This window comes from Rhinichthys klamathensis, unplaced genomic scaffold (genome assembly GCF_029890125.1).
Source record: "Rhinichthys klamathensis goyatoka isolate OS25496 unplaced genomic scaffold, OSU_Roscu_1.1 h1tg000090l_1, whole genome shotgun sequence".
Classification (NCBI taxonomy): domain Eukaryota; kingdom Metazoa; phylum Chordata; class Actinopteri; order Cypriniformes; family Leuciscidae; genus Rhinichthys; species Rhinichthys klamathensis.
Genome location: NW_026606629.1, coordinates 2034900 through 2060865, shown reverse-complemented (window position 1 = coordinate 2060865; position 25966 = coordinate 2034900). Strand labels below are relative to the sequence as shown.

Sequence of the window (25966 nt, the reverse complement as noted above, 5' to 3'; positions counted from 1 at the left end):
TAATAATTGAACACCAATAATAGTTGATAATAATTGAGCAGCAAATCAGCTTATTAGAATGATTTCTGAAGGATCATGTGGCACTGAAGACTGGAGTAATGATGCTGAACATTCAGCTTTGCATCACAGAAATAAATTTAATTTTAAAATATATTCAGATATAATAGAAATAATTATAGAAAACAGTAATTTTTTAATTGTAATAATATTTCACAATATTACTGTTTTTACTGAATTTCTGATCAAATAAATGCAGCCTTGGTAAGCAGAAGAGAGAGAGAAAAAAAAAAGATTTCAAACTTTTGACCGGTAGAGTAGTTTTTATGGAATACAAATCAAAGTTAAACAGTCCCTGACATTCCTGCTGTCTTTACCCTATAGGTACAGCTGGTAGCTGTCTAAGGAAGTTCAGCCCAATGCCTTTCCTCTTCTGCAACATCAACAACGTATGTAATTTTGCATCTCGTAATGACTATTCCTACTGGCTCACCTCTCCCGAGCCCATGCCAATGAGCATGGCCCCTGTAACCGGTCAGAGCATCAAACCCTTCATCAGCAGGTTTGAGATCTTTTATGAAATATTTGCTATTTCCATGACTAAGAATTCCTCTTCCTACTCATGTGCATGTATGTTTTCCTGTGACAGATGTGCAGTTTGTGAGGCTCCTGCTATGGTGATAGCAGTGCACAGCCAGACCATCCAGATCCCAACCTGCCCTCGCGGTTGGGATTCTCTCTGGATCGGATATTCTTTCGTCATGGTGAGGAGAATTGTTTTTTTAGGGTTGCACCATAGTATATATAAAAAAAAAAAAACTCAGTATCACGATATGGCTTAATGTGATAGTCAAATCACTAAGGCGGCAAATTATTTAAATAAATGCTGCAGGTTTCAGAGATACAGTGTTCCCTTTCGTAGTCACTCCGAGTTACGTCGGATGACGGAGAATGGGGGTTTCGCCAGAAAGTCTATCATCTTCGAGTATTAAAAAACGAGCCAATGGCAAGAAATGCCATGGGTCTGCGGAATTTGCATAATGTATCTCCGCCTCACCGCGTGAGTATTTAAGGAGAGACACCTGCAACAGCAGATCATGTTTTCGCTTCGGAGCCAAGAGCATCTCTTCACTCCACAAGCCAAATCCTGAGTTTCTTCAGTGACTTCATCTCTTCGAGACGAGCGAGCTCTCCGGTGTTGGTGTGACGGCGGTATCCAGCGAGTTTCACATTGCCTGCGATCTGAGCAGTAGTCTGCCAGTCTGTGTGTTCTCCCTGGTCGCTTCAACATCCGCGGAGTTTTTTCCTCTCACTAAAGAGCTGCACGCGGCACGTCTTTTTAAAGACGCGTCTTTCTAAAGACGATCTGCCCGTGTATTTCTGAGTGTGGTATTCTGATAGATTCAGCTGATCGGCGCGAGCGCTGTTTGAGTGTTTGGGCGCGCTCAGACAGCGCTCGTGGGTTCTCTCACTGGGAACGTGACCATCGCAATGTAACGGTCGAGACTCGATGAGCTCTTTAGAGTGAGAGTCCCCTCATCCACACCCCGATTTATTTTTCTCCACGTGAGATAATACTTCGGCTGGTGGCCAGGGTGACCTAAGACGGCAGGTTTGGAACTAAGCCGACGAAAATTCCTCGGTCCACACCCCGTCTTTCACATTGCAACCCGCGTGGTCCCGGGTGAGTTCGCCGGCCCGCCCGCGGGCCCGCGGTCTCATTCGGTCCCCCGGCTGATGAAATCATGTATATCACCGCATCACAAGGTGAGCTGGAGTCCTCTAGAGATGATGGCTCGTCTGTGCTGCCGTCCTCGGATGTGCTAGCATAACGAGTTTGATCCAGAGTGCACAGCTATGCTTCCCGGGCTGCCGCGAGTATCGGGCTTGTGTGGAACCTTCTGCCATGTCCCGAGCACTTAAGGCTGATGATTGGTTTTTGGGGGTGGCGAACCCAAATCCTTTCTACCCGGACGTGCATGAAGAGATCATGAGATCGTGGAAGTCTCTTTTGACTTTTCGCGACTGCTCAGTGGCCTCTTCCGCCTTCTCTGCCCTTGTAGAGGCCGCGGCCTAGGGTACACTGGGGTTCCCCCTGTGGAGTGTTCTGTGGCAACACTTATGTGTCCCCACAGCGCCTCCACCTGGCGTGGCGACCCTAAGCACCCCTCCAATGCCTGTAGGTTCTTGTCTACTCCGGTGGCGGGGACCTATAGAGCTGCGGGGCAGGCTGCCACCTCACTGCGTGTTATTGCCATCCTTCTGGGTGTTCAATGACATGCACGAGGGTAGGGCTGATTCAGGGCTCATCCTTGAGCTGCCTGCCGTCACCGACCTTGCTCTACGAGCGACGTAGGTGACCGCACGCTCCCTGAGTCAGGTGATGTCCACATAGGTGGTCAGACATCTCTGGCTAACCTGGTTGATGTGCGCGAGGCTGAGTGAATACGTTTCCTCAACTCCCCCATATCCCAGGCTGGCCTCTTCGGCGGCGCGGTCGAGGACTCTGCCCAACAGTTCTCGGCCGCCCAGAAGTGGACTGTGGCTATTTGTCTGACCCCGTGGCTCTGCTGCCTCCAGCCGCCGGCTCAGACGCCTCAGTCCGCTTGCTGCCGAATGCGCCGTCCTGCGACTTCCGCCCCCTCCCGCCCGCCCCCCAGCAGCACCGGGCCGCGCCGTGGAGGTGGTCGCAGGAAGGCGCCCCTGCCCGTACCAGCCCGCAGCCCCGCTAACGCCAGGCTTGCGGCGCTCCCGTTACGGGCAGCTCAGATGTGGGTTGCAGTTCTTCAGGGAGTGGTTGCAGGGCCACTCCTTCCCCCGGTGGAGGGCTGGGGGAGAATATTTTCTAAACCAAAGAGCTGCATCCCATCTCTGAGCCCTCAGAGGGCCGGACGACAGTGCGCGACGCTCCCGGGCCTCGCCGCTCTCGTCCCCCTCTGTCTCTGAGGGCGCGGATGACAGTGTGTGCCGTCTCCGGACCACACCACTCTCGTCCCCCTCTGTCGCCAGACCCCTGGCAGAGCAGACCCCCGTGGAACGCTGGTCCTTCCCTGGTCTCCTCTGTCAGGACGCGGAGTATGACCGTGCCCCCGCACCGGGCCGCTATGCCACCCACGCCTGGGCCGGTCACTCCGCTTCGCTGCCCCTCCGGGGGGACGTCTGTGGTTCGGATGATTCCGCTGGTTCAGTTCTTGGGAGCTTGGTTAGAGCTTCCCAACCTGTCCCGCTGGGTCGCCCGAACTATCAGGCTCGGCTATGCGATCCAATTCGCACGGTCTCCTCCCCGCTTCAGGGGAGTCCGTTTACTATGGTCGGTGGCAATGCCCCTATCATGAGATCGGAGGTTGCCACCCTGCTGGCGAAGGGTGCAATCGAGACTGTCCCTCCAGCCGAAATGAGGTCAGGGTTTTACAGCCCGTACTTCATTGTCCCCAAGAAGACCGGTGGGTTACGGCCAATCCTGGATCTGCGCGTCTGAGCCGCTCCCTTCACAGGCTGCCGTTCAAGATGCTCACGGCCAAACGCATTTTCGAATGCGTGCGGCCACAGGATTGGTTTGCAGCGATAGACCTGAAGGACGCCTACTTTCATGTCTCCATTTTACCTCGACACAGACCGTTTCTTCGGTTTGCTTTCGAGGGGCAGGCATACCAGTACGCGGTTCTCCCATTCGGGTTGGCTCTGTCTCCTCGCGTCTTTACGAAGGTCGTCGAGGCAGCCCTTGTTCCCCTACGCGAACACGGGGTTCGCATCCTGAATTATCTCGACGACTGGCTAATATTAGCTCACTCTCGAGATCAGGTTTGCGAACACAGAGACCTTGTGCTCCGGCACCTAGCCCGTCTGGGCCTTCGGGTCAACTGGGAGAAGAGCAAACTTTGCCCCGTGCAGAGGATCTCTTTTCTCGGTATGGAGATAGACTCGGTCGCCATGTCCGCGCAGCTTACGAGCGAGCGCGCACACTCACTGCTGACTTGTCTTCGACAGTTCGAGGGCAAAAGGTGCGGTCCTACTGAAACTTTTTCAGAGGCTCCTGGGGCATATGGCATCCGCAGCCGCGGCAACGCCACTCGGATTGCTTCATATGAGACCGCTTCAGCTGTGGCTTCGCGATCGGGTCCCGAGGTGGGCATGGCATCGCGGTACGCTCAGAGTTCCAATAACTCCGGCCTGCCGTCAGACCTTCACCCCGTGGCGGAACCTCAGCTTTCTACGGGCCGGAGTTCCCCTAGAACGAGTTTCCAGGCATGTTGTCGTCTCCACAGATGCCTCTGCCACAGGCTGGGGCGCCATGTGCAATGGACATGCAGCCGCGGGCTCCTGGACAGGACCCCAGCGCCTCATGCATGTCAATTGCCTCGAGTTGCTGGCAGTACGCCTTGCCCTGCACCGCTTCCACGCGCTGCTCCTGGGTCAACACGTACTTGTCCGTTCGGACAATACTGCGACAGTAGCGTACATCAACCGTCAGGCTGGTCTACGCTCTCGCCGTATGTCGCAACTCGCACGCCACCTCCTCTTATGGAGTCAGAAGCACCTGAGGTCCCTTCGTGCTAATTACATTCCAGGAGAGCGGAACCTTGCAGCCGACGAGCTGTCACGGCTCCGGCCAACCTCTGGCGAATGGTGACTCCATCCCCAGTCGGTCCAGCTGATATGGGACCAGTTCGGGGACGCACAGATAGATCTGTTTGCCTCCCACGACTCATCCCATTGCGCGGCACGGATGCACTGGCGCACAGCTGGCCGCAGGGCCTACGCAAGTATGCGTTCCCCCAGTGAGCCTTCTCGCACGGACTCTGTGCAAGATCAAGGAGGACGAGGAGCAGGTCATTTTGGTCGCCCCATACTGGCCCACCAAGACCTGGTTCTCCGAACTGATACTCCTCGCGACAGCACCTCCTTGGCCAATTCCTCTGAGGAAGGACCTCCTTTCTCAGAGACGGGGCACCCTATGGCACCCTCGTCCCGATCTTTGGAGACTCCACGTGTGGCTCCTAGACGGGACGAGGCAGGTTTGAGTACCCTGCCACCAGCGGTGGCGGCTACCCTCACTTCCGCTAGAGCATCGTCCACGAGACATGTCTATGCGTTGAAGTGGAACCTCTTCGTCAACTGGTTCTCTTCTCGCCGAGAAGACCCCAGGAGATGCTCGATCAGTGTCGTGCTTTCCTTCCTGCAAGATGGGTTGGAGTGAAGGCTGTCTCCCTCCACCCTGAAGGTGTATGTGTCCGTTATCGCCGCTTATCACGAAGCAGTTGAAGGTAAGTCTCTTGGAAAGCACGACCTGATCATCAGGTTCCTGAGAGGAGCGAGGAGACTGAATCCTCCTCGCCCTCCTCTCGTTCCCTCTTGGGACCTCTCAGTGGTCTTAAATGCCCTGCAGAGGGCTCCCTTTGAGCCTCTGCAATCAGCTGAGCTGAAGTTCTTGTCAATGAAGACAGCGCTCCTGGTTGCACTGGCCTCCATCAAGAGGGTAGGGGACCTGCACGCATTCTCCGTTGACGAAGCGTGCCTGGAATTCGGGCCGGCATACTCTCACGTGATTCTGAGACCCCGGCCTGGATATGTGCCCAAGGTTCCTACCACTCCCTTCCGGGACCAGGTGGTGAACCTGCAAGCGCTGCCCCGGGAGGAGGCAGACCCAGCCTTGGCACTGCTCTGTCCAGTACGCGCCCTCCGTGCTTACGTAGACAGGACGCAGTGTTTCAGGACCTAAGACCAGCTCTTCGTCTGTTATGGTGGGAAGCTGAAGGGAAAGGCTCTCTCCAAACAAAGGTCGTCTCACTGGTTAGTGGACGCCATTGCTTTGGCATACCAGCAGCTAGGTCGACCATGCCCCCTTGGTGTGACCGCCCACTCCACCCGGAGTGTGGCGTCCTCTTGGGCTTTAGCGCGTGGCGCCTCGCTAACAGACATCTGCAGAGCTGCAGGCTGGGCGACACCTAACACATTCGCCAGATTCTACAATCTCCGAGTGGAGCCAGTCTCCGCCCATGTACTGTCTTTTTCAAGCTAACATGGGAGCTGTTAGGTGTCTCGCTTGCTCGCCATTCCACTCCACGGACTGGATACGTGCGATATTTCCTCAGGTGAGCCTTCCCCTCTGAAGCCCTGAGTTCCTCCAGCACTGTTGACGCTGGCGCCAGTGTCTATTGCCTGTGCGTCGGCTAGGTGCCTCCGTGTGCATGGTTCCTCCTCTGAGTAACCCCCACATGTGTATTTCCACTGTAAGCCTCTTTGAGCATGTGTCTTTCCCTCGGCAAGCCACCTTGCCACTCCTGGAGTTGAAAGTAGATGCCACCCCACAGGCTGGTCACTCCAGTGTTCCTCCATATGTAGCACCCTCGGGCCATATGTGTATTCTTAAGTCCTCCCTACGGGTAGGCATGCTGCGGCATATCTCCCTGAGATATGCTTCCCAGTGTACCTTGGTATTCCTAGGACTCCTTCGTCCGTGCCTTATCACGACAGGGAGGTCAGACTTCGCAGGGCACTGGAAGACAGCTGTGAAGGTGGCGTGATTACACGGGGACCCCCATTCTCCGTCATCCGACGTAACTCGGAGTGACTACGAAAGGGAACGTCTCGGTTACGGATGTAACCCTCGTTCCCTGAGTAGGGAACGGAGACGTTACGTCTCCCTGCCACTTCCGCTGTACCGCTGGGTAGACGCCTGAGTTCAGTCTCGGCTCCTCAGCGAAGACATGATCTGCTGTTGCAGGTGTCTCTCCTTAAATACTCGCGCGGTGAGGCGGAGATACATTATGCAAATTCCGCAGACCCATGGCATTTCTTGCCATTGGCTCGTTTTTTAATACTCGAAGATGATAGACTTTCTGGCGAAACCCCCATTCTCCGTCATCCGACGTAACGTCTCCGTTCCCTACTCAGGGAACGAGGGTTACATCCGTAACCGAGACGTTTCAGAGTCTTAAATGAACGCAGTGCTGTGCTTCACTCTGAAAATGGCTGCACAAATATGTATTTGCCGGTAACCCACCAAAATAAAAGGACAATGTTTTAAATGTTCGAAAAATGAAGAAATTTAGACAGAAATTATAATATTATAATTATAACAGTATTATAATTTTACTGTTGTATTATAAAATGAAATTCTTTTTATTATTTTTTTATTAAATACTTGATTTTTTATAGATTTATTTTTACAATACAATAGTATTATTGAAATATATAATATCCTCATTTTGTTAAATATCTTTAATCAATTATCATAATAAAAAAAATCATTATAATATTGTAGTCATATTAAATGTGGCATATTGAAACTCAAGTGGAAATAGATTTTAAAAAAACATATTTTTAAACTTTTTCTTATTTTTTATGCAGATGCACTATACAACATCACCCCCATCATTCTTGAATGATTCATTCTTTCCAGGTTTTTTTAAAACCAGGTTTTAACCAAGATTTAAGTCACCTGGCTAAATATGTTTACATTAATAATTCCCAAGGACGATTCAGTGAGAATGTGTACTTGTGGATGGTCAGTTAAGGTCTCACTTTGTGTGTCTGTGTAATAGCACACCAGTGCTGGTGCTGAGGGCTCCGGTCAGGCTCTGGCCTCTCCTGGCTCTTGTCTGGAAGAATTTCGTTCGGCTCCCTTCATCGAGTGTCATGGTCGCGGCACCTGCAACTACTATGCTAATTCCTACAGCTTCTGGTTAGCCACCATAGAGGACAGCGATATGTTTACGTAAGCTTAAAACACTTTATTTTCTTTGACAACTGGCTGAACTCTCATGTAGTTTCCTACCCTTTCAATGGATGCACCTTCATTTTTTTCCTTCAACTTCACACAGAATATATCAGCTGTTTTTTTTATTTTTTTTATTTGAAATATTTATGCTGTATATGCCACATGCACCCATGGTGAATTTCAAAGCTAAAGTAAAAAACCTCTCTCTAAGCACAAGAGGGCGCAATACTTTCTTGATAATTAGGTGTTCAAGCACGAAGTGCTGAAAACCTATTGTATTTGTACTGATTTTTATTATTATTATTATTATTATTATTATTATTATTCTTCTGCCGTAAAACGCATCGTGCAGAACAAACCGTAAGTGCTGGAGCTCTGAAACTTTGTCAGATGGTAGTACAAAAATCGAGGAGAGCCTCAGAAAGTATGACCCCGATTGGCCTATAGGTGGCGCTACAGCAATCAATTGCGCGAAACTGCTCATAACTCCTAAACCGTATGTCGTAGACTCAAGTGTCTTATATCATTGGAAAGCTGGAGGCCTGAAGAACAAAACGTATATCTCCGATTTCATTTCCGGTATGCAAATTTTTCCGCCATTTTGAATTTTGTCAAAAACCTACTTTTGCGAACTAGTCCCTGGTTTTTCGCCCGATCAAAACCAGACAAATGCATACATGTTCTCTGGAGTCTGAATATCAATAATCATTGAAAAAAAGTTGAATTTTCGATTCACGGTCGCTAGGGGGAGTAAAATGATCGTTGTGGGAGGAGCCTATTTTACTAATATGGCTATAACTCGAGAAGTAAATGAGATATCTTCACCAATCTTGGAACACATGTGTATGAGTTCAATCTGAGGTCACAGTAAAAAAATCGCGTCGACCTAACACTAGGTGGCGCTATAACACACAAAAAACTTAAATCGGGCTATGACCACCTGACCGTTAGTCCGATTGACTTAAAAATTGGTATGCAGTGTCTTGGTCCAAGGTGGCATGTATGTGTATGAGGAAATTGGCGTAACTCAAAAAACATGGCCGCCATCGGCCAATGAATTTGAGCACCTATTACACAAGGTTAACGGAGGCCAATCGGAACGAAACTTGACGGACATGTTTGACTCATGGCCCAAGAGGTCTGTAAGAGTTTTGAAAGAAATTGGCCACTAGTTGGCGCTAACGAGTTTTACGGCTCTGTAATCACGTGATGTTGCACACATCCCGAAAATATGCATATCATTTGATAGATCTCCTCAGGATGAACAACTTTCCCTCTAGAACCATTGCTGTCAATCAAATCGTTCATTAAATATTCACGAATATGTTAAAAACCTACTTTTGCGAACTAGTCCCTGGATTTTTGCCCGATTGGAACCAGACCAGTCTAGGACAATTCTCTGGACTCTCTAGATCAATAATCATTGAAAAAAAGTTGACCTTTTGCATTTTTTCGTATGGCTATAACAGGGTCATTTAGAAAAGGGGCGTGTCAAATACACACAAAAGCCTATAAATCATAAATAAAAACTCAGAACTAAACAAAAATTGGTGAGCATATGTGTCATAACATGGTGAAGAAGCATGCAAAGTTTCATGGAGATCGGACCATAGTTGGCGCTATAACTGTCAAAAAGCTTTAAAACCATACATTTCCTATGGCAAATTGCCTGTATTGGCTGTAAATGCTGATCTCTTAAATGAATGCTCAGATCTTCTTTAAAAAAGGTCAAGAACATGTGTAATATCACTCTGTACGGCATTGAAAAATTTCAGACAAATCAGACAAAATTTGCCTCTATAATTAATTGTCACAGGAAGCCTCAAAACGAAAGTAAAACATTGGGCCACGCCCCCCCAAGCACGAATTCACTCATAACTCGAAAACGGAAAGTCTCTGCCCGCTCAAATTTTGATGGTAAGGTCCTCTCGGGGATCTTGATCCAAATCTTTCGTCGCGGGGCTCGGGAGCGCCCCCCCCCCCCCCCCCCCCGCGGATCGCTAATCTGTGAGAACCCCAACTTGAAACGGCTGTAACTCTTTATCCACACCATCTAGATCCTTGTGGAAGAGCTTGTTGGAAAGGGCTCGTCCTCATCTAGCTTCGATTTGAGTTTGGTGCGATTTGGCCTGGGCATTCCCGAGATATAAGCCCACAAAGATATGCATTTAAACGGACATTACTCCCGACAGCAATCACTCAGCAACACGGGGATGGTCTTGTTCAAGAGGGCTCCTCTAACCCTATCTAAGTTCTGAGTTTCAGATTTTTTCACTTTCTCGTTCCCGAGATATAAGTAAAAAAAAAAACGAATTTCCTGTCATTCATTTCAACCGTTTATGTAGGCTGTAAAACCGCTGTTGTCCACTAGAGGGAGCAACAGCATTAGATATTTTTAATCTTTTTTAACCAGTTTTCAGCAATGGCTAACAAAACAAATGCTTATAATATAATATTAAATAATGATTTATTAGAAAGTTTAATATTTTTACATCACAAATAAATATCTGAAATGCTTAAGGACCACAAAAAGAGATTTTCACAATATCATAACCCACAATTGTGTGTGTGTGTGTGTTTGTGTGTGTGTGTAAGCATGCATAATGGTATTCACATTGAAAGACTGGTTTGCTTTAGTGCACAATACTCAGGGTTTCTGCAGGGTTTAGTCAGTCAAATTTAAGACCTTTTTATGACCAATATGATTTAAATTTATGACCTACTCGAATTACGAAAAATAACTTCCTTTCAAAAGTCTTTTTTTTTATTGACTTTCATTAAAAGTAATAAGTTTAATTATTTAAAGGTTCCATTTTCTTAAGAGTAACAAACTGAAGGCTCCCTTTTCCTAAGTATCAATAACACAGGAACAACACAACACTTATCACGATAATATCAGTCAATATCGATAATTATGACGATAAATGTCAATTCTTTATTTCTTTGAACTTTGAAGGCAGATTTTTGTTCCTAACTGAAAGTTGTAGAAACCAGAGCGTTAATTGTGGTTTTAAACTACTCTTTATTGTCAAAACATATCATGACAAACACTTGCCAAACAGGTAAACATTTCACAAATCTGAGGTAGAACATTCAAACATTTGTATTTTTTCCTTAACAAAAATAATATCTTTATTTCAAAATTAATTTCTTAGTTTCTGCATGTGCTAATGGGGGATATTGTTTCAAGTCTTGAAACAGGTTTGTGTTGCCTGACTTTGATGGCACGTATCTTTATGAAATGTATGAAAAACAGTAGGCTATAGCCTAAATACATAAATACTGTAATTATATTCCATTAGTCCTTTAATACATTGTCTACATTAATAATATAATACAATTCAATATGTATCCCACATTTCATGGTGCAGTTAATATTACTAGGCTAACGTTACAGTAAAACCATGGTAAAGGATGTAAATGTGTAGATGGAAAAGCTTTCTGACTGTATAGTTGCGCACAGTGTTTCTCCTGTTCGTCAGCGCTGTTTCATCTGCCTTTAAACTGGTTTAAATCACTGAGACATTTGTGTTCTTCGCTGAATTCAAGTGCTTCTCACTGGATCTCGTGATCGAGACTGATCAAAGTTAACCATAGACAGTAAAAGAACGCGTCTGCTCTAGTGATCTTGATCGCGCTGCGCTGCTGTTTGGACTTTGAGCCGAGCGGATAAACGCTCCGTGAGGCGCGCGCGGTTCAAATGAGTTTCGTTCCGCTTTTGGCGCATAAACATGATCTAACATTTATCGAACTCTTGATATCGTTTTATAGAGAAAACATTATATCGCGATAATGAATGAATGAGCATATCAATTTAAGATGTGGCTAAATGTAATTTATGACCTTGTATGGAAAAGCCGGACGTTTTTATGACTTTTTATTGCCTAAAATTCTTATTATTAAATTTAAGACGTTTTATGACTTTTTATGACCCCGCGGAAACCCTGATACTGATTAAACCAAGTAGTTCAAAATAAAAGTGGTACTATAGCAATAAGTGGTCTTCTACTACCCTCTGCTGGACATTATACTTATTAATAGTCTTTTCACATGTGCTTTTGCATTCATATATTCAGACACTAAAAAATAACCTTATGTGACAATTACTATAATAACACAATCATATTTTGTCTTTCAATTCACTTTACTGTTCTGAAGCTTCACATAATTGCTAACAACGTGGTAAATCATAGTAAATCATGCTACAATCCTGCTGAATCATTCTAGAATGTGGTATATCATGATAAATTATTGTGTAACATTCGGTCACAACAAGGTAACATCAAGGTAAACTAAGACAAACCATGGTAAACTGACTATTGTAGTACATTGAGAAATATGAATCCTGAAGGACAATTGCAGTAAACATTTCTTTTTTCCATCACATAGTTCAAATATCTGTATCTACAACAGAATGTGTGTGTGTAGTCCTAGGTTTCTGAATAAATGCTGAATAATCTGATTAATAGCTTGCAAAGACATTACATGCTTATAGACCATTAAAATATATTTATATAATGACTTTGTGTGTATGTGTGTGTGTGTGTGTGATCAAATGTCTACATAGTGTAAAAGCACCTGTGAAAACACTTTATTAATAAGTAGAATGGCCAGCAGAGGGCAGTAGAAGACCACTTATTGTCTCACTCTCATTTTGACACACTTGATTTTCAACAGTAAATCAAAGCACTAAAGCAAACCAGTTTTTCCATGTTAACTATTATAACACAATCATTTTTTGTCAGAGTTTATCACTTCATTTTTATTGGCCCTTCACATCAATGCAGCAATGTGGTAAATCATGGTAAATCACGATAGAAACATGGTAAATCATAGTAAAAAATACTATTACATGGTGGATCATGGCAAATCATGCTAGCAATGTGATGAATCATGGTAAATCATGCTACAATCCTGGTAAATCATTCTAGAATGTGGTATATCATGGTAAATCATCCTATAACATGGGAAATCATGGTAAACTGTGGTAAATCATGCTAGATTCATGGTAAATCATACTGGAACATGGTAGATCATGAAAAATCACACTAAATTTGGTATATCATGGTAAATCATGCTAAAACATGGTCTATTCCATCTATGATGTCAATGTTTAAATGCTTGCTACATAAAACTTAATGTCTTTTGATGTTTTTGTGCTTAACGGCCTTAAAGGCCTTAACTGCTTGAACACCGCTAAATGCTGCTAGCAGCTTTAATTTTAATTGTATTTATGTATCAATAAATAGAACCACTGTCTAATATGACCAATAACCAGGTCAACTTAAAAAATGACAAAGTACAAATACATTTTAATTTATTCTTAAGCTCAACTGAGAGACAACTAATAAAACAACATTTTGTTTTTTAGAATGTGTCCACTTTACACATTACATTACATTGCATGGTACTGTAATTAATTACAATAACATTGTTTCAGAAAATAATGATTTATATATTATATATCTTGCTAATTAGTATTACTTAGGACTGATGGTACAAAGATGTGTAGCATAAAATTAAAGTGTAGCATATAATTAAATAACCATTTAAACAACATTTATCGAATTTCATATTTTTTATGATTAGTTTAATAATTAGATCATTTAATAAATAAATGAAATAATCATTATATATGCAGTTTTGGAATATTACCACCATCATATATTACAAATTTCACTCAAGAAAATTGACCAGAACAACATATACTCTCCTGTTTCCACAACGGAATAAAAAAAATAAAAATGTAATTGCGACTTTCATATTAGAATTCAGAATTTATTATCGATTTGATATGATATTTATTGCCAAATTCTGAAATTATGTAGATGCATCAGGCAGGCAATTATATAAAGTTAATAATAAATAAGTGAATAACTAAAAGAAAAAAAAAGTCAGAATTGTAAGTATAAACCCGCTTTTCTGAGAAAAAAATGCCAAATTGTGAGATTCTAAGAAATTCTAACAAAGACCACATTGCAAGATTATAACTTACAATTGTGACATATAAACTTAGAAAAGAAAAAAAAAAGTCAGAATTGTCTGTTAGAAACTTGCAGTTATGAGGAAAAAAAAGTCAAAGGTAAAAGTCAAAGTTACAGATAGTGAGATAGTGATAAGAGATAGTGACTTCAACTTTTATTATTATTATTATTATTATTATTTTATTCCATGGCAGAAACTTCCATGGTTTCCACACTTCCAACAATTGGTCAACTGCTCTTTTATCACTGTAGATTAGTACAATAATAATAATACTAATAAAAAATGGAAATATGTATTTCCCTGTTCTCCTGTTAAATATCTGTTTTTATTGTGGTTACAGGAAACCTGTCCCTACAACACTAAAAGCCGGGAATCTACGAACTCACATCAGCAGGTGTCAAGTGTGCATGAAGAGGGTATAGACCAGCCTCAGCATTGCATCTGCTCTTTATCTTCCAGATTTACGAACAAACGACGAACGTATGGTGCTACTTCTATGAAAAGCCATAGAAAAAAAAAAAAACTTCAAGAACACATATAGAAAAATACCTGTCTCAACGTTTATAGCAATGGAACCTCAAGATCTACTGGCACATTTGCTTCACACAGAGCGCTTAACTAACATTGTTCCATTGTGTCCAATGAATGACACCTGTTTACACTTGCACTGAGTATATGTATTAGTAAGCAGGTAACCATCTTCAACAAATCCATATGCTATTCCGTCCAAGCCTTCTTATTTATCATGCCACTCAACAATATCAGATGCAGATAGCCTATCTTGTTTATTTCTCTCTAAAAATGTATAACCAAGCAACACTAACATTATAGAAGAATTATATTTTCCTACTGTCAGTAAGTTTGTCAGCACCCTCTTTGTATGATGTAGGAAAGGCAAAGATCAAGCTTTGTTGTAAATATAGTGCTCTATTTAGTTAACACTCTGTCACCATAATCTCTTCAGGTAAACGCCATTGATTTTGTTATACTTAGTTATTTATGAAAACGTATGCGATGAGAGTTTAAGCACCAAGGGGCCTTTCCTTTCTACATTGATTTATTTGTTAACCACTGCAAAAGACCTTTGGCACATAAACTGTAATATTTATGTGGGGGGGTTTTTTCCCTGTTTTTTTTACTTTTTTTTTTTTTTTTTTGTGCAGCATCAGCATGTGGCCTTTCGACTGAAACTTGCTTTGTTGAGTATGTTTGTTTATGTGTGTATGTTTCCACTTTCCTTTTGGTGCAGAAATGTTGTCATTACTATTATGTAATGGCACAGTTTCAGTCTCAAGCTGTGTTCGAAATCGCCCCTTTACACTTATTCACTATATCCTACATTAGCCCACTAATATAGTCAACTTGAAGGAGTGAATGAATACGATTGAGTGAATTCGGACACTGAGTGCACCGGAAGGGCTGCCGCTTGTGCATAGTTTGTGATTGCTGTTTAATAAATCATTTGAAACGTAGCAAACTGGCAGCTCCAGAAGTAATGAAAAGATTTATTTTGAACTATGTCATGGAAACTAGCATGTATAAACCTTAAACAATTTAATAATCAATTAAAAAGGAATTCCCAGACATCAGTATAATGTCGGCCCAGATCCGGCCCACATCTGGTACGTGTGCACGTGTTCCAGATGTGGGCTGGATCTGGGCCGACACAATGTTGCTGTCTGGGTTTATACCTGTAGCCACATTGGACCAGCGGTTTGGAAAATGGATTCAGCTGCAGGCGCCATCTTCTGGCGAGACGTGAGGAATTCATTCGGCGCGACCTTCACAGTGCATTATGGGTATTCTCTAGCCATTGAGTGTACATCAGTCGTACACTCGTTATTGCGGTGCAATCTGGGATTGAATGAGTGTACTCGATAACGTCCACTATGGTTTCGGACACCACTACAAATGGCTGTCCCCTCAAATAGTGCCCTATTTAAGGGTATAGGGGGCGGTTTCGGACACAATCTCAGTTTTCCCATGATGCCATTTAACTTCCTATAAACATACACTACACTCTTAAAAATAAAGGTTATTCGCCCAAATTGTTCTATGAAGATCCTTTAACATCCATCGAACCTTTCTGCACAAAAAGTTTTTTTTTTTTTTTTTTATAGTGGAAAAAGGTTCTTTAGGTTATTAAAATGTTCTTTACACTAAGAAAACCAGGGTTCTTTTAAGAACTGCTCACCAAAAGGTTCTTTCTATGGAATCGCCGTGAAATCTTCCATTAAGAGTGTCCGGTTGATCTCATTGCAGGTCAAATATACACATATACAGTCCCTAAATAGCTCTAATCAAAATAATCATATGTTGAACATACAGTATGTCCAAATGCACTATAGTAAGTCACCTCTGTTGCCTTTAAAAATGATTTTGTCAGAAATTCAAGCTCATCACATCTTGTTTGTTTACTCCTCATTTTCTCACTCTATTGACTTGAACTCATCAGTGAACTCACCTGACTTGATTCCTATCACATCTATGACAAACTCGTCCAGAATTTAGAGTCTGTGTCTGAAGTAAGCATGTTCCCTCTTGTGCTATCTTTAATTTGAACAGAATCTTATTGCCTATAGATTCTGCTTTATGTCTTGAGTTTATTTTGTCTTAATGCATCAGATACCAGACCAAATAACCGGCACATGTCCCCCTTACACAGTGGATTTGTTGCTCATGATTTTTGTTTGTTATCATTTTACACTGATAATACTTGACTATGCAATCTACAGTGCTTGCTTTTACGAAACCTTCCCCGCAGTTGACCTTTTTCTGTAGAATTGATCAAATTGTTCCACTAAGTAAATAGCTGGTTGTGTTTAAATTGTGCCTTACATGAATTTGTGTGTGAAGAGTCACGGATGTGAGCCCACACAATGTCACTGATCTTGCACACCGCTGTAGCTCTGTGCATTGATGTGTCCATGAAGTATTAACGGCTCTTGCTTTGGAATATGTTGATTAATACAGAGGTTGATTGAAATGGATGAAAATATATATTTTTTCAGTGTCAAAGGATTTCAGTGATGCCCCCATTCTATACTATGTCATACAATAAAATGTTTGTATAAATGTGTAATGTGTTTGTCTTTTTTATGACAAAAAAGAGGGTTATATTTTTATTTTTCCCCAACAAAAATACAATTAATGCAGTTGAAAGTATACGTTTCCCCCAAAATTTAAATTCTGTTTAAATTTACTCACCGACCGTCATGTTGTTCCAAACCTGTATGGCAATGTTGTTTGAACTCACCGTTCTTTTGTGTTCCACAGAATGAAAAAGTCATACAGGTTTTGAAACAACATGAGAGTGAGTAAATGATTAAAGAGTTTTCATTTTTGAATGTAGCCTACTATTAAGTTATTGCTCCAAACACATAATAGTGTTTATTCGTTGACTTCGATTTTATTGTTAATTTAGTGATTTTATGTGCTTTTGTTATTTTTTTATTTTTTATATTTCTAGTTAGCTTTGATTTGTTTTTATATTTAAGTTTTAGTAATTTTACTATGTCATTTAAATATTTCATTTTATTTCAGCTTACATATAATGGCCTGGAGAGGGCGCTCTAAGAACACTTAGTTTTTACAAAGCCGTGACCCTTTCTACAGCTCATTCCTGTAAAGTAGGCAACATATCATATTACAAAACAAGGCTATTAAGTATTTATTTAGATTACCTTTCATAATATTTACTTTGCTTTACCACTTCATTTAGCCCTCTATGAGACTAATTATGAAATCACAGCTAGAAAAAAATAAATGACTTTATATTTTATTTACATACAGGCTATTTAAGACTAAAATCACTTTCCAAAATTGTTATTTTTTTTTACATCTGACCTTTTCTTCAGGGTGCAATCAGTAGACTGACTTTGACTGAATTTTCAACTGACTTTGTCCTATAAGGGTAAAAAAAGAAAAAGAACAAAAAACCTGAAACTGTCTGAAACTTTCAAATGCATTTTCACTATCTGAAAAGTGGTGAAAAATTCTTAGTGTGTCAAAAAAATTAAATATATATATATAAATATTTAATCTATTGTGCTACTCAAATTCTGATGCAACTTCGCTGCCTGGAAAGTAGTGAAACCTTGTCTTGGTGTTTTAAAAAGCATTAAAAACATTTTTTGGAATTCCAAATCAATGATTGAAGCACGAGTGACAATCAACACGACTCTTCTTTTTTCAGCGTAGCATACTTTCCACTCGTAACTCGATTTTAACCTGTTTAGTCATCATTTTGGGAGAATCCCAGCTTGTCAGTGTAATGGGACCAATAGGCAGTGCCACTTTCCTGACCTCTGGTTGTATGGATCACATCTTCCAAACTAGCATAGGATAATATACCCAAATGCCCAACTTCCTCAACAATCTATGACTTACAGTATATTCTTTATCTCTACCATCACCCTCACTGCTTCTATCCTCCTTAATCTTCAACTTCATCCTTTCTTACTACGACCTCATTTTCTGTTGTGCTGTCATCACTATCATCAATAGTGCAGCTACACAGACATTATGTACAATGATTTTTTTTTTATCCAATGTATTTTCTAGTCTAAAATGAACTCACTATAGTGCCTTGAAAGCATGTGACCCAACATGTGCTAATGTCTCATTCACTTCCACTTAGAACCAGTTTGTGAGTTTTGATTAACCAACTTTCATCCTCTATATACTCACAACAAGTCACGATATGAGTGAAAATATTTTCACACGTGTCCTACATACAGTATGTTTCACCCTGTATCTGAGACACAGTAGGTGTTCTACTGCATCTGGATTTCCAAGAATATTTCACATTTCACATTATTTGACAACATACTCTGAGAAACTATCCCATTTTCTTGAGTGAGACATTGCACCCTTCCTTAATTCTGCTGAAGAAAATAAGTTTTCCTGCAAAAGAACAAAGACAAACAGTCTGACACATTCACAAAAGGTCATTTCCCCCCAGGTTTCCTTGTTGCCTTTCCTAGAAATGTTTAAGGATAATATCTAAGGTCCCGCTGGCCTTCAAACGCGCTCATAATTATTGACCAATCAGCTGGCTCAGATTTTGAAACCCTCCCACTGGTCAGAATGAATAACTGCATTAAAGAACTGCATTACTTTTTTAAAGCAAATCTGTACTTCTCTGAGCAGGTTTTATTTTATTATTTTTAGTTTTTTGGGGGGTTAACTCTGATGTGTGTAAAGTGGTGTGTGTGAGCACCCAGGCCCGTGCACACAGATCAATGAGTGAGAGAAGAGATAACCTTTCTCTTTCATCTCTCCGTTTTTATAGGAATCTCATTCTCTTTCTCTCCACTCTGTTTGCCAATCGGACAAACATAGCCTTTTACCCCATTCAGTCATGAGCTGCTGTTAAAATGACGTGTATGAATGGGTGACCTTTGACCCTGTGCAAAGTAAACTAGATAGAAGTGTTTCAGGATGCCCCTTGCAACATGTGTGATATATTCATCCCCTTTGATCAAGCAATTGACATTATGTAAATACTGGAACATATATATATAATGTCAGATGATTTATGATTGTCTTATTTTAGCTATATGTTTAAGTTCCTGTTCCTTAGAGTGACCTTGAGCATACAGTTATTTGAGTATGGGTGTTTATGGGGTGAGAGGAGCAGCTGAGAAGTGTTGTGAAACTCTGTCGGTCAAAGGGAACACGCTGGAAAAGAGGATGGCAGTAAATTGAGGTGAGGGGTCTGTGCTGTCACTTAGACATGGGGACAGATAGACACACAATAGATCATTTTGAGATGGACGAACTTCATGGAGACCGTACAAAGCGGGCAAAATACATTTATAGCCAAATTGTGGATTCATAGAGAGAGAGAGAGAGAGAAAGAATGCAAAGCACAGAACAAATATTTCTGCGATTGACCAACCAGCTGATTGAAAATGGTCACACTGGTATGTGGAAGCACTGGTACATATTCAGTTCAAGTTCATTTTGAGAAACATTCTTACTATATTAGACAAAATATTCTAATCACAAGTTTTAATAATGGAAAATATTAATATTTATAACATTCCTGATATGAAAAAATTGCCATTTATTTAGAAATGTCTGATTTTTTATTTCTTTCCTTTAATCGAAATGTTTCAAACATAAAACTGCTGCATCCGAAATGAATCACATACTCTCTGGAGCAGGTACTTATTTTGAATAAAAAAAGTACTATATAGTATGAATGTGTGTATTACGAATGTAATCCGAATGTACTACATTAGCCATGTTGTCATCGTCAGGTGACCTACCAGCGTCAGTTATGTTGTTTCACTGGCCTCATGGGATAGTAAAGTGTCAATCGTAGTTCTTTTCATCGCAGTCCATTCGTGTACTTTTTTGCCTCTTTTATGAGTACTGTGAATTCAGACATACTTCTTTTGCCACATACTGTTTTTTTTTCATACTGTTTGATCCTGTCCCAAATGATACTTCATCTTCAGGAATATCCCTTCAAGATATTTGCTCACTGACACAACCCTCCGAGAAGTTACATCATCTTGGAGGAAAAACAGTGGCACAAACCTCAGTAAGTATCAGCAATGGATTTAATCAATTCTGTAATTTTCCCCGCAGGTTTAAGTTGGTTGGTATCACTCCAAAAATCCTGTTTGATTACATTTCTCGAATCAGAGTAAAGATAATAACATTTCAAAACAGAGTTATCCTATTGCAAATATTCAAGTTAAAGTTATCTCATTAAAGCTAATTGTCACTGCCTCATTGGCTAACTTTATCTTTTGTCAATTTATGGCCATTGTAAGATGTTTCTGAAAGTACCTTGAGAAAGTACCCCCGCCCCCTCCCACCCCCCTCCCTCCAAAAAAAAACATTTCCTCACAGTTTTTTTATTTTTTAAGATATTTAGATGTTGATATATAAATTATTACATACATTTTTTTTTTCTAAGTTACAGGGCACTGTGCAACTTAAATAAAATTGCCATGCTGTCATTTCTTACAGTCCCTGTTTCTTACAGTCCCCCTGTGGTGAAAATAGAGCTTTTAATGTTGTTTATATGTCTGAGTGTTTTTAATATGCTTTGAGACAAACCATGTGCAAATTCATGTCAAAACAATTGCAGAGTATTTTCTCCTTAAACCTGCAGTGAACTAAACTAATTTGCATATTCATAGAACCGCTAAATACTAAATGAGCCAAGGGTGTAGTTACATTCAAACTATTTTAAGGCATGACGAATTTTTTTCAAGGAAAAATTTTTTAAATATGTAATTTTGGTGATCAAAGATGAGTTTTAAGGGATACAATTATTGACAACAAGGGGACTTTAAGTACTATTTAGAAATGTGTTGTGCATAAAATCCCATACTGGACTGTAATGCTACAACTTGTCTCTTTGTTGTAGTGACTGTTATGTATAATTATCTGTTTTGCACTTGCACAGTTCTGTTCAGATTTTTGCATGCTGTGAATAAATCATATCCTAACCTTGGCTAAAGCTGTATTTGTTCTTGTAGCACTGCTGTGCATTTTCTAAGCTTTGGGCATTTCTGTAGCCTTGCGTTAAAACAGGTCTATCTGATATGATGGTTCCATGCCTTGAATGCTCATGCTATGGATTCCCAGCATGTCCCTCCTCCCCCTGCTTATCTTTTGCCAAGAGCACAACAAAGGGCATGTCTCAACACTCCACACCCTTTTCCTTTTTTCCTAAGGTTACTCTATTCCTTCAAACAAATGTTTATTCTGCCCTGTGCCCATGGAGTCGTGAGTCATGAGGGAAGACTGGGGTGAGTTTTGGTCTAGTGTAGCCCGAGGCATGCTGGCACTGCAAATTCCCACTGCTCTATCACCTGAGTTCACCTGTGACTGCTGTGGGCATGCATACATCAGCGCCAACAATCTATACATAAAATGGGTTCAATTCTCAAAATGGATGTTTTTGCCATGCTGTTGTTGTAGGTTATTCTGTGTTCAAATGTTTTCTCATTTCCTGACTTACTAAAAGTGTAAGTAAACCATTTGTAGGTTAATTGCCTTTGTGTGATTGTGGAACATTCAAAACGCTATCAACCAATAGAGTGCAACAGTCATGTTCTGGAAGTAAATATCCGTTCTCTTACGAGAGGTTCTCTCGTACTGCGTAATATCTTACGCTAGGGGAAAACCTCTTTTCCACGAGATATTGAAGCCAAAAATTATCCTTAATTTTGAATTAATGTAAAATGCGTTGCGGCAGCATGCAGACATAGGCAAGACGGCTCGCGTGCCTATTGGCTGTCCTGCGGCAACTGCAGCAGCCTATTGAGAGAGGCCCTTGGTGACGTCAGATCCAATGGGGGCGCAAAGCGCCCACTACGCCACGTCCCGCCAAGAGGGGCGTGGCCAGGGCCTATAAATACAGCTCGATGGGCTGATATAATCTGATTTTTCATCTCTTCAGCGAAGCTCACGCATCGCTGGATCCGAAGTGAAGAAGCCGCGCCGTCTGAGAAAAAGCCTTCTGCGGGACGAGCCTTTGCATCTGAAGGCGCTGGCCTTCATCTCGCCGCCTTCAGTCGCCGTACCTGCTACGCTTTCCGCCGTTTATATCCTTTTCCTCGACGTGTATATCCTCGACGCGCCCATCTCCCCAGCTGGCCTCTTTGGATCATCCGTCAAAGATCTCGTGGATAGATTCGCTGAGGTTCAGAAGACGTCACAGGCTATGAAGCACTTCTTACCAAAGCGCTCTAGCTTCGCAGCAGGTCGCCCAAAACAGCCGTCTGCTCGAAGCTCCCAGCCACAGCCAAAGCCTCCGCCCGCCGCCGCTTCACAGCGCCGTCAAGCCCGGGACCAGAGACCACGCTTTCGCTCTGCCGGCCGCCGCCCCCCTCCGCGTGGGCCCCGGCAAAAGATTGAGATTAAGCCTGAGGCCTCAAAGTCTTCCTAGCCCTCCTAGGAAAACGACGGTGTTTAAGTCTCGCCGCGGCCAGACTTCCACCAAAACTTTTTGCTTGTTCAGTTCCAGAAAATGCGACTGTTCCAGTGTATTTTGCAGTAAACAAGCCGGTACCACGGCCCGCTTGCCTGCACACAAATGCCGTTTTCATGGCAGTGTTCGCCGCTGCGACTCACACTCTCTCTATCTAAAAGAGCAGCGTCTTTTTAAAGATGCCTCGTTCCTGTGGCTCGTGCCGAGCCGCACTCAACGACGGGGACCGCCATGTCATCTGCGTTTCCTGCCTGGGCAAGGATCATGCAGCTCTCGCGCTCGTTGACGCATGTTTATGCCACCATTGCGAGCTATTGCCCATGGTGACTCTGAGGACTCGCCTGGCTTTTTTCTCCGAGTCTGCACTTCCGCCCGCTATAGTGCCGCAACGTAAAAAGCGCCGTACTCAGCGGGTCCCCGAGCCTTCTCCATCCCGCGAAAGCTCGCCAGCTTCACCAGCTTCACTCGAGTCGCTCACCGACGGACAACGGCCGCCTTCCGCCACAGCTTCCGCCATTGATGACGACGAGGTAGCTGCATCTGTAGAGGAGGCCAGCTGCTCTATCCTGGCGTCGGACAGTGAGGATTGGGCGAGCTCTGTGGACCTGTGGAAAGGGGCCATAGAGCCTTTATCTCAAGCTCAGAGCGAAGGGGGTCTATACAACAGATATTTTCTGGTACCGAAAAAAGACGGGGGTCTCAGACCCATTCTAGATCTAAGACAGCTGAACAAAGTGCTTGTGAAACGCCAGTTCAAAATGCTCACAACCAGGAAAATCCTCACGCAGATTTGCCAAGAGGACTGGTTTATGTCAATAGATCTAAAGGACGCGTATTTCCAAATACTAATAGCGTCACGACACAGGCGATTCTTGAGATTCGCCTTCGAGGGCCAGGCATATCAATACACAGTCCTATCGTTCGGCCTGTCCCTAGCACCCCGTACATTTACAATGTGCATGGACGCGGCTCTCGCACCCTACGCGGCTCTCGTTTTGAACTACTTGGACGATTGGCTGATTCTAGCTCGATCACACTCAGAGCTCATAGAACACAGGACCATATTACTCGAACATCTCGAGAATCTAGGTCTCAAAGTCAGTCGGGCGAAAAGTTTGCTGTCTCCCAGTCAGAGAATATCTTTTCTGGGCACAGAACTGGACTCGCTGTCTATGACAGCGCGACTGTCGCCAGAGCGCAGACTGAACATTCAGCGCATCACGAAATTCTTCCGCTGCGGCACTATAGTCCCGCTCAAAAGGTTTTAGAAAATGCTGGGTCTCATGGCCTCAGCATCATAAGTACTCCAGTTGGGTCTGCTTCGCATGCGCCCGCTGCAGTTATGGCTAAAAGTGTGAGTACCACCTCGGGCATGGGTCTCCGGTCTGTTTCGCCTCAAGGTCGATCAGAAATGCGTCACAGCTCTGAAACCTTGGAGAGCAATCGACTGGTACCAGTCAGGTGTAAACCTGGGGACTTCCTCGAGTGTGAAAGTGGTGTCCACGGATGCCTTCACCTCAGGATGGGGAGCGCTGCTCGAGGGCAGACCGTTCTTTGCCCAGTGGTCAGAATGGGAGAAGCTTCTACACATAAACTGTCTGGAAATGATGGCAGTCGACAACAGATCCCCAGATTTTTGTCCCCAGATAAAAAATCACCACGTCTTGGTCCGCTCAGACAACATGTCAGTGGTGGCCTATATAAATCGCCAGGGTGGCGTCAGGTCCCGAAACCTTTACAGGCTGACGGAACGCCTCCTGGTCTGGGCTCAGCACAATCTGCGCTCATTGAGAGCAGCACATGTGCCTGGTCACCTGAATTTGGGACCAGACAGACTGTCCAGAAACAATGTTCCAGCAGGAGAATGGTCTCTGCACCCGCAGACGGTACTACTGCTGTTGGAGACATTCGGCAGAGCGCAGGTAGACCTGTTTGCGTCCCAAGAAAACGCTCACAGTCCGAAGTTTTTCTCCAAGAGCAGGGATGCGCTGGTCCAAGTCTGGCCCCGCTGCCCACTCTATGCCTTTCCCCCCGTCTCGCTCCTGCCTCAGGTATTGGAACGAATCAGGGAAAACAGATGCTCGGTGCTACTTTTGGCTCCGCTCTGGAAAAAAACAGGCTTGGTTCCCAGTTCTGATGCAGCTGACAAGCACTGCCCCATGGCCAATACCAATGAGGAAAGACCTCCTCTCTCAAGCCAAGGGCTCGATTTGGCATCCTCGCCCGGAGCTGTGGTCCCTACATGCATGGGCCATCAACGGGTACCCGCTAACCTCCCGGATGGAGTGTTAAACACGATCACGCAGGCTAGAGCCCCGTCTACTAGACGACTCTATTCCTCAAAATGGTCTGTGTTTTCTGGCTGGTGCAAAGCTCGAGGCTTTTCACCCCTAGACTGTGGGGTTACGGAAGTTCTCTCCTTCCTTCAAGAGCTACTGGATAAGGGCAGAACCCTATCCACGCTCAAGGTTTATGTGGCGGCCATAGCAGGATTTATTAAACGAGCGACTGGCCATTCACTGGGGAAGAACGATCTGGTCACCCGCTTCCTTAACCCTCTGGGGACCAAGAACGCACCCATGCGTTTTGCCAGATTTTTTTCACATAGCAGAAAAATAGACTTAAACTACTCCATCATTTCTGGTCATACAGAGTTATGAAACATATAAAAAAAAACTGTTAAATGTCTACTTTTTTATGTGCCCACCTACAATCGAAATAAAATATTGTGCTTTTGTAAAATAAAGAAAATAAACAGGATGTGCGACTGTGCGTTCTGCCTCTCCGTGTCCGTGAATTTTTTTTCTGGAGCACGTCTTTAAACTTAAACAAAACTCAGCGAATACTATTCACCCAGACATGAGCAATATATGTTTATGATCATTTAAGTTTGTACTTTTAAATTATCTAATTTAAAACTAAAATAAATATTCCCTGTTTATGTAATCTATATAAAAAGAGAGAGGTGTCAGCCGTTCTCATTATCGTTCTCGCATCTCATTATCCCGCTAATGTGACACGCCCACGGTGAGCGCGCGCTATTCAAACGCTAATGATCTGAAGCAACACATTGAGACGTATAAACTCCCACACAAACTCTGTAAACACACTATATTTAGTCAGATTAATGTACTGTCGTCTTGCGCGGCTGTGAGTAATAATCCTGGGACATTTACCTACCTCAGAACAAGTGCTGGTTTATTTTCACTTCGAGGAGCGAGCTGAGCAGTAAGTGTTTTTATTTTTGTGCTTTGTTCTAATCACGATATATAATAACGTTAGTGTCTGTAAACGCAAAAAACAGC

The 25966-nt window shown here is 43.1% G+C and overlaps 1 protein-coding gene across 1 annotated transcript in view; it reads left to right on the top strand.

Annotated features, from left to right (window-relative positions):
* Nucleotides 1-14562, top strand: part of col4a1 (collagen, type IV, alpha 1) — a 115782-nt gene extending 101220 nt beyond the window's left edge. Inside the window, exons 49-52 of the mRNA XM_056251805.1 lie at nt 382-559; nt 647-761; nt 7542-7714; nt 14043-14562. Coding sequence (XP_056107780.1) covers nt 382-559; nt 647-761; nt 7542-7714; nt 14043-14124 — 548 coding nt within the window. The 3' untranslated portion in view covers nt 14125-14562. The remainder of the gene's footprint in view (nt 1-381; nt 560-646; nt 762-7541; nt 7715-14042) is intronic.
* Nucleotides 14563-25966: the final 11404 nt, after the last annotated feature.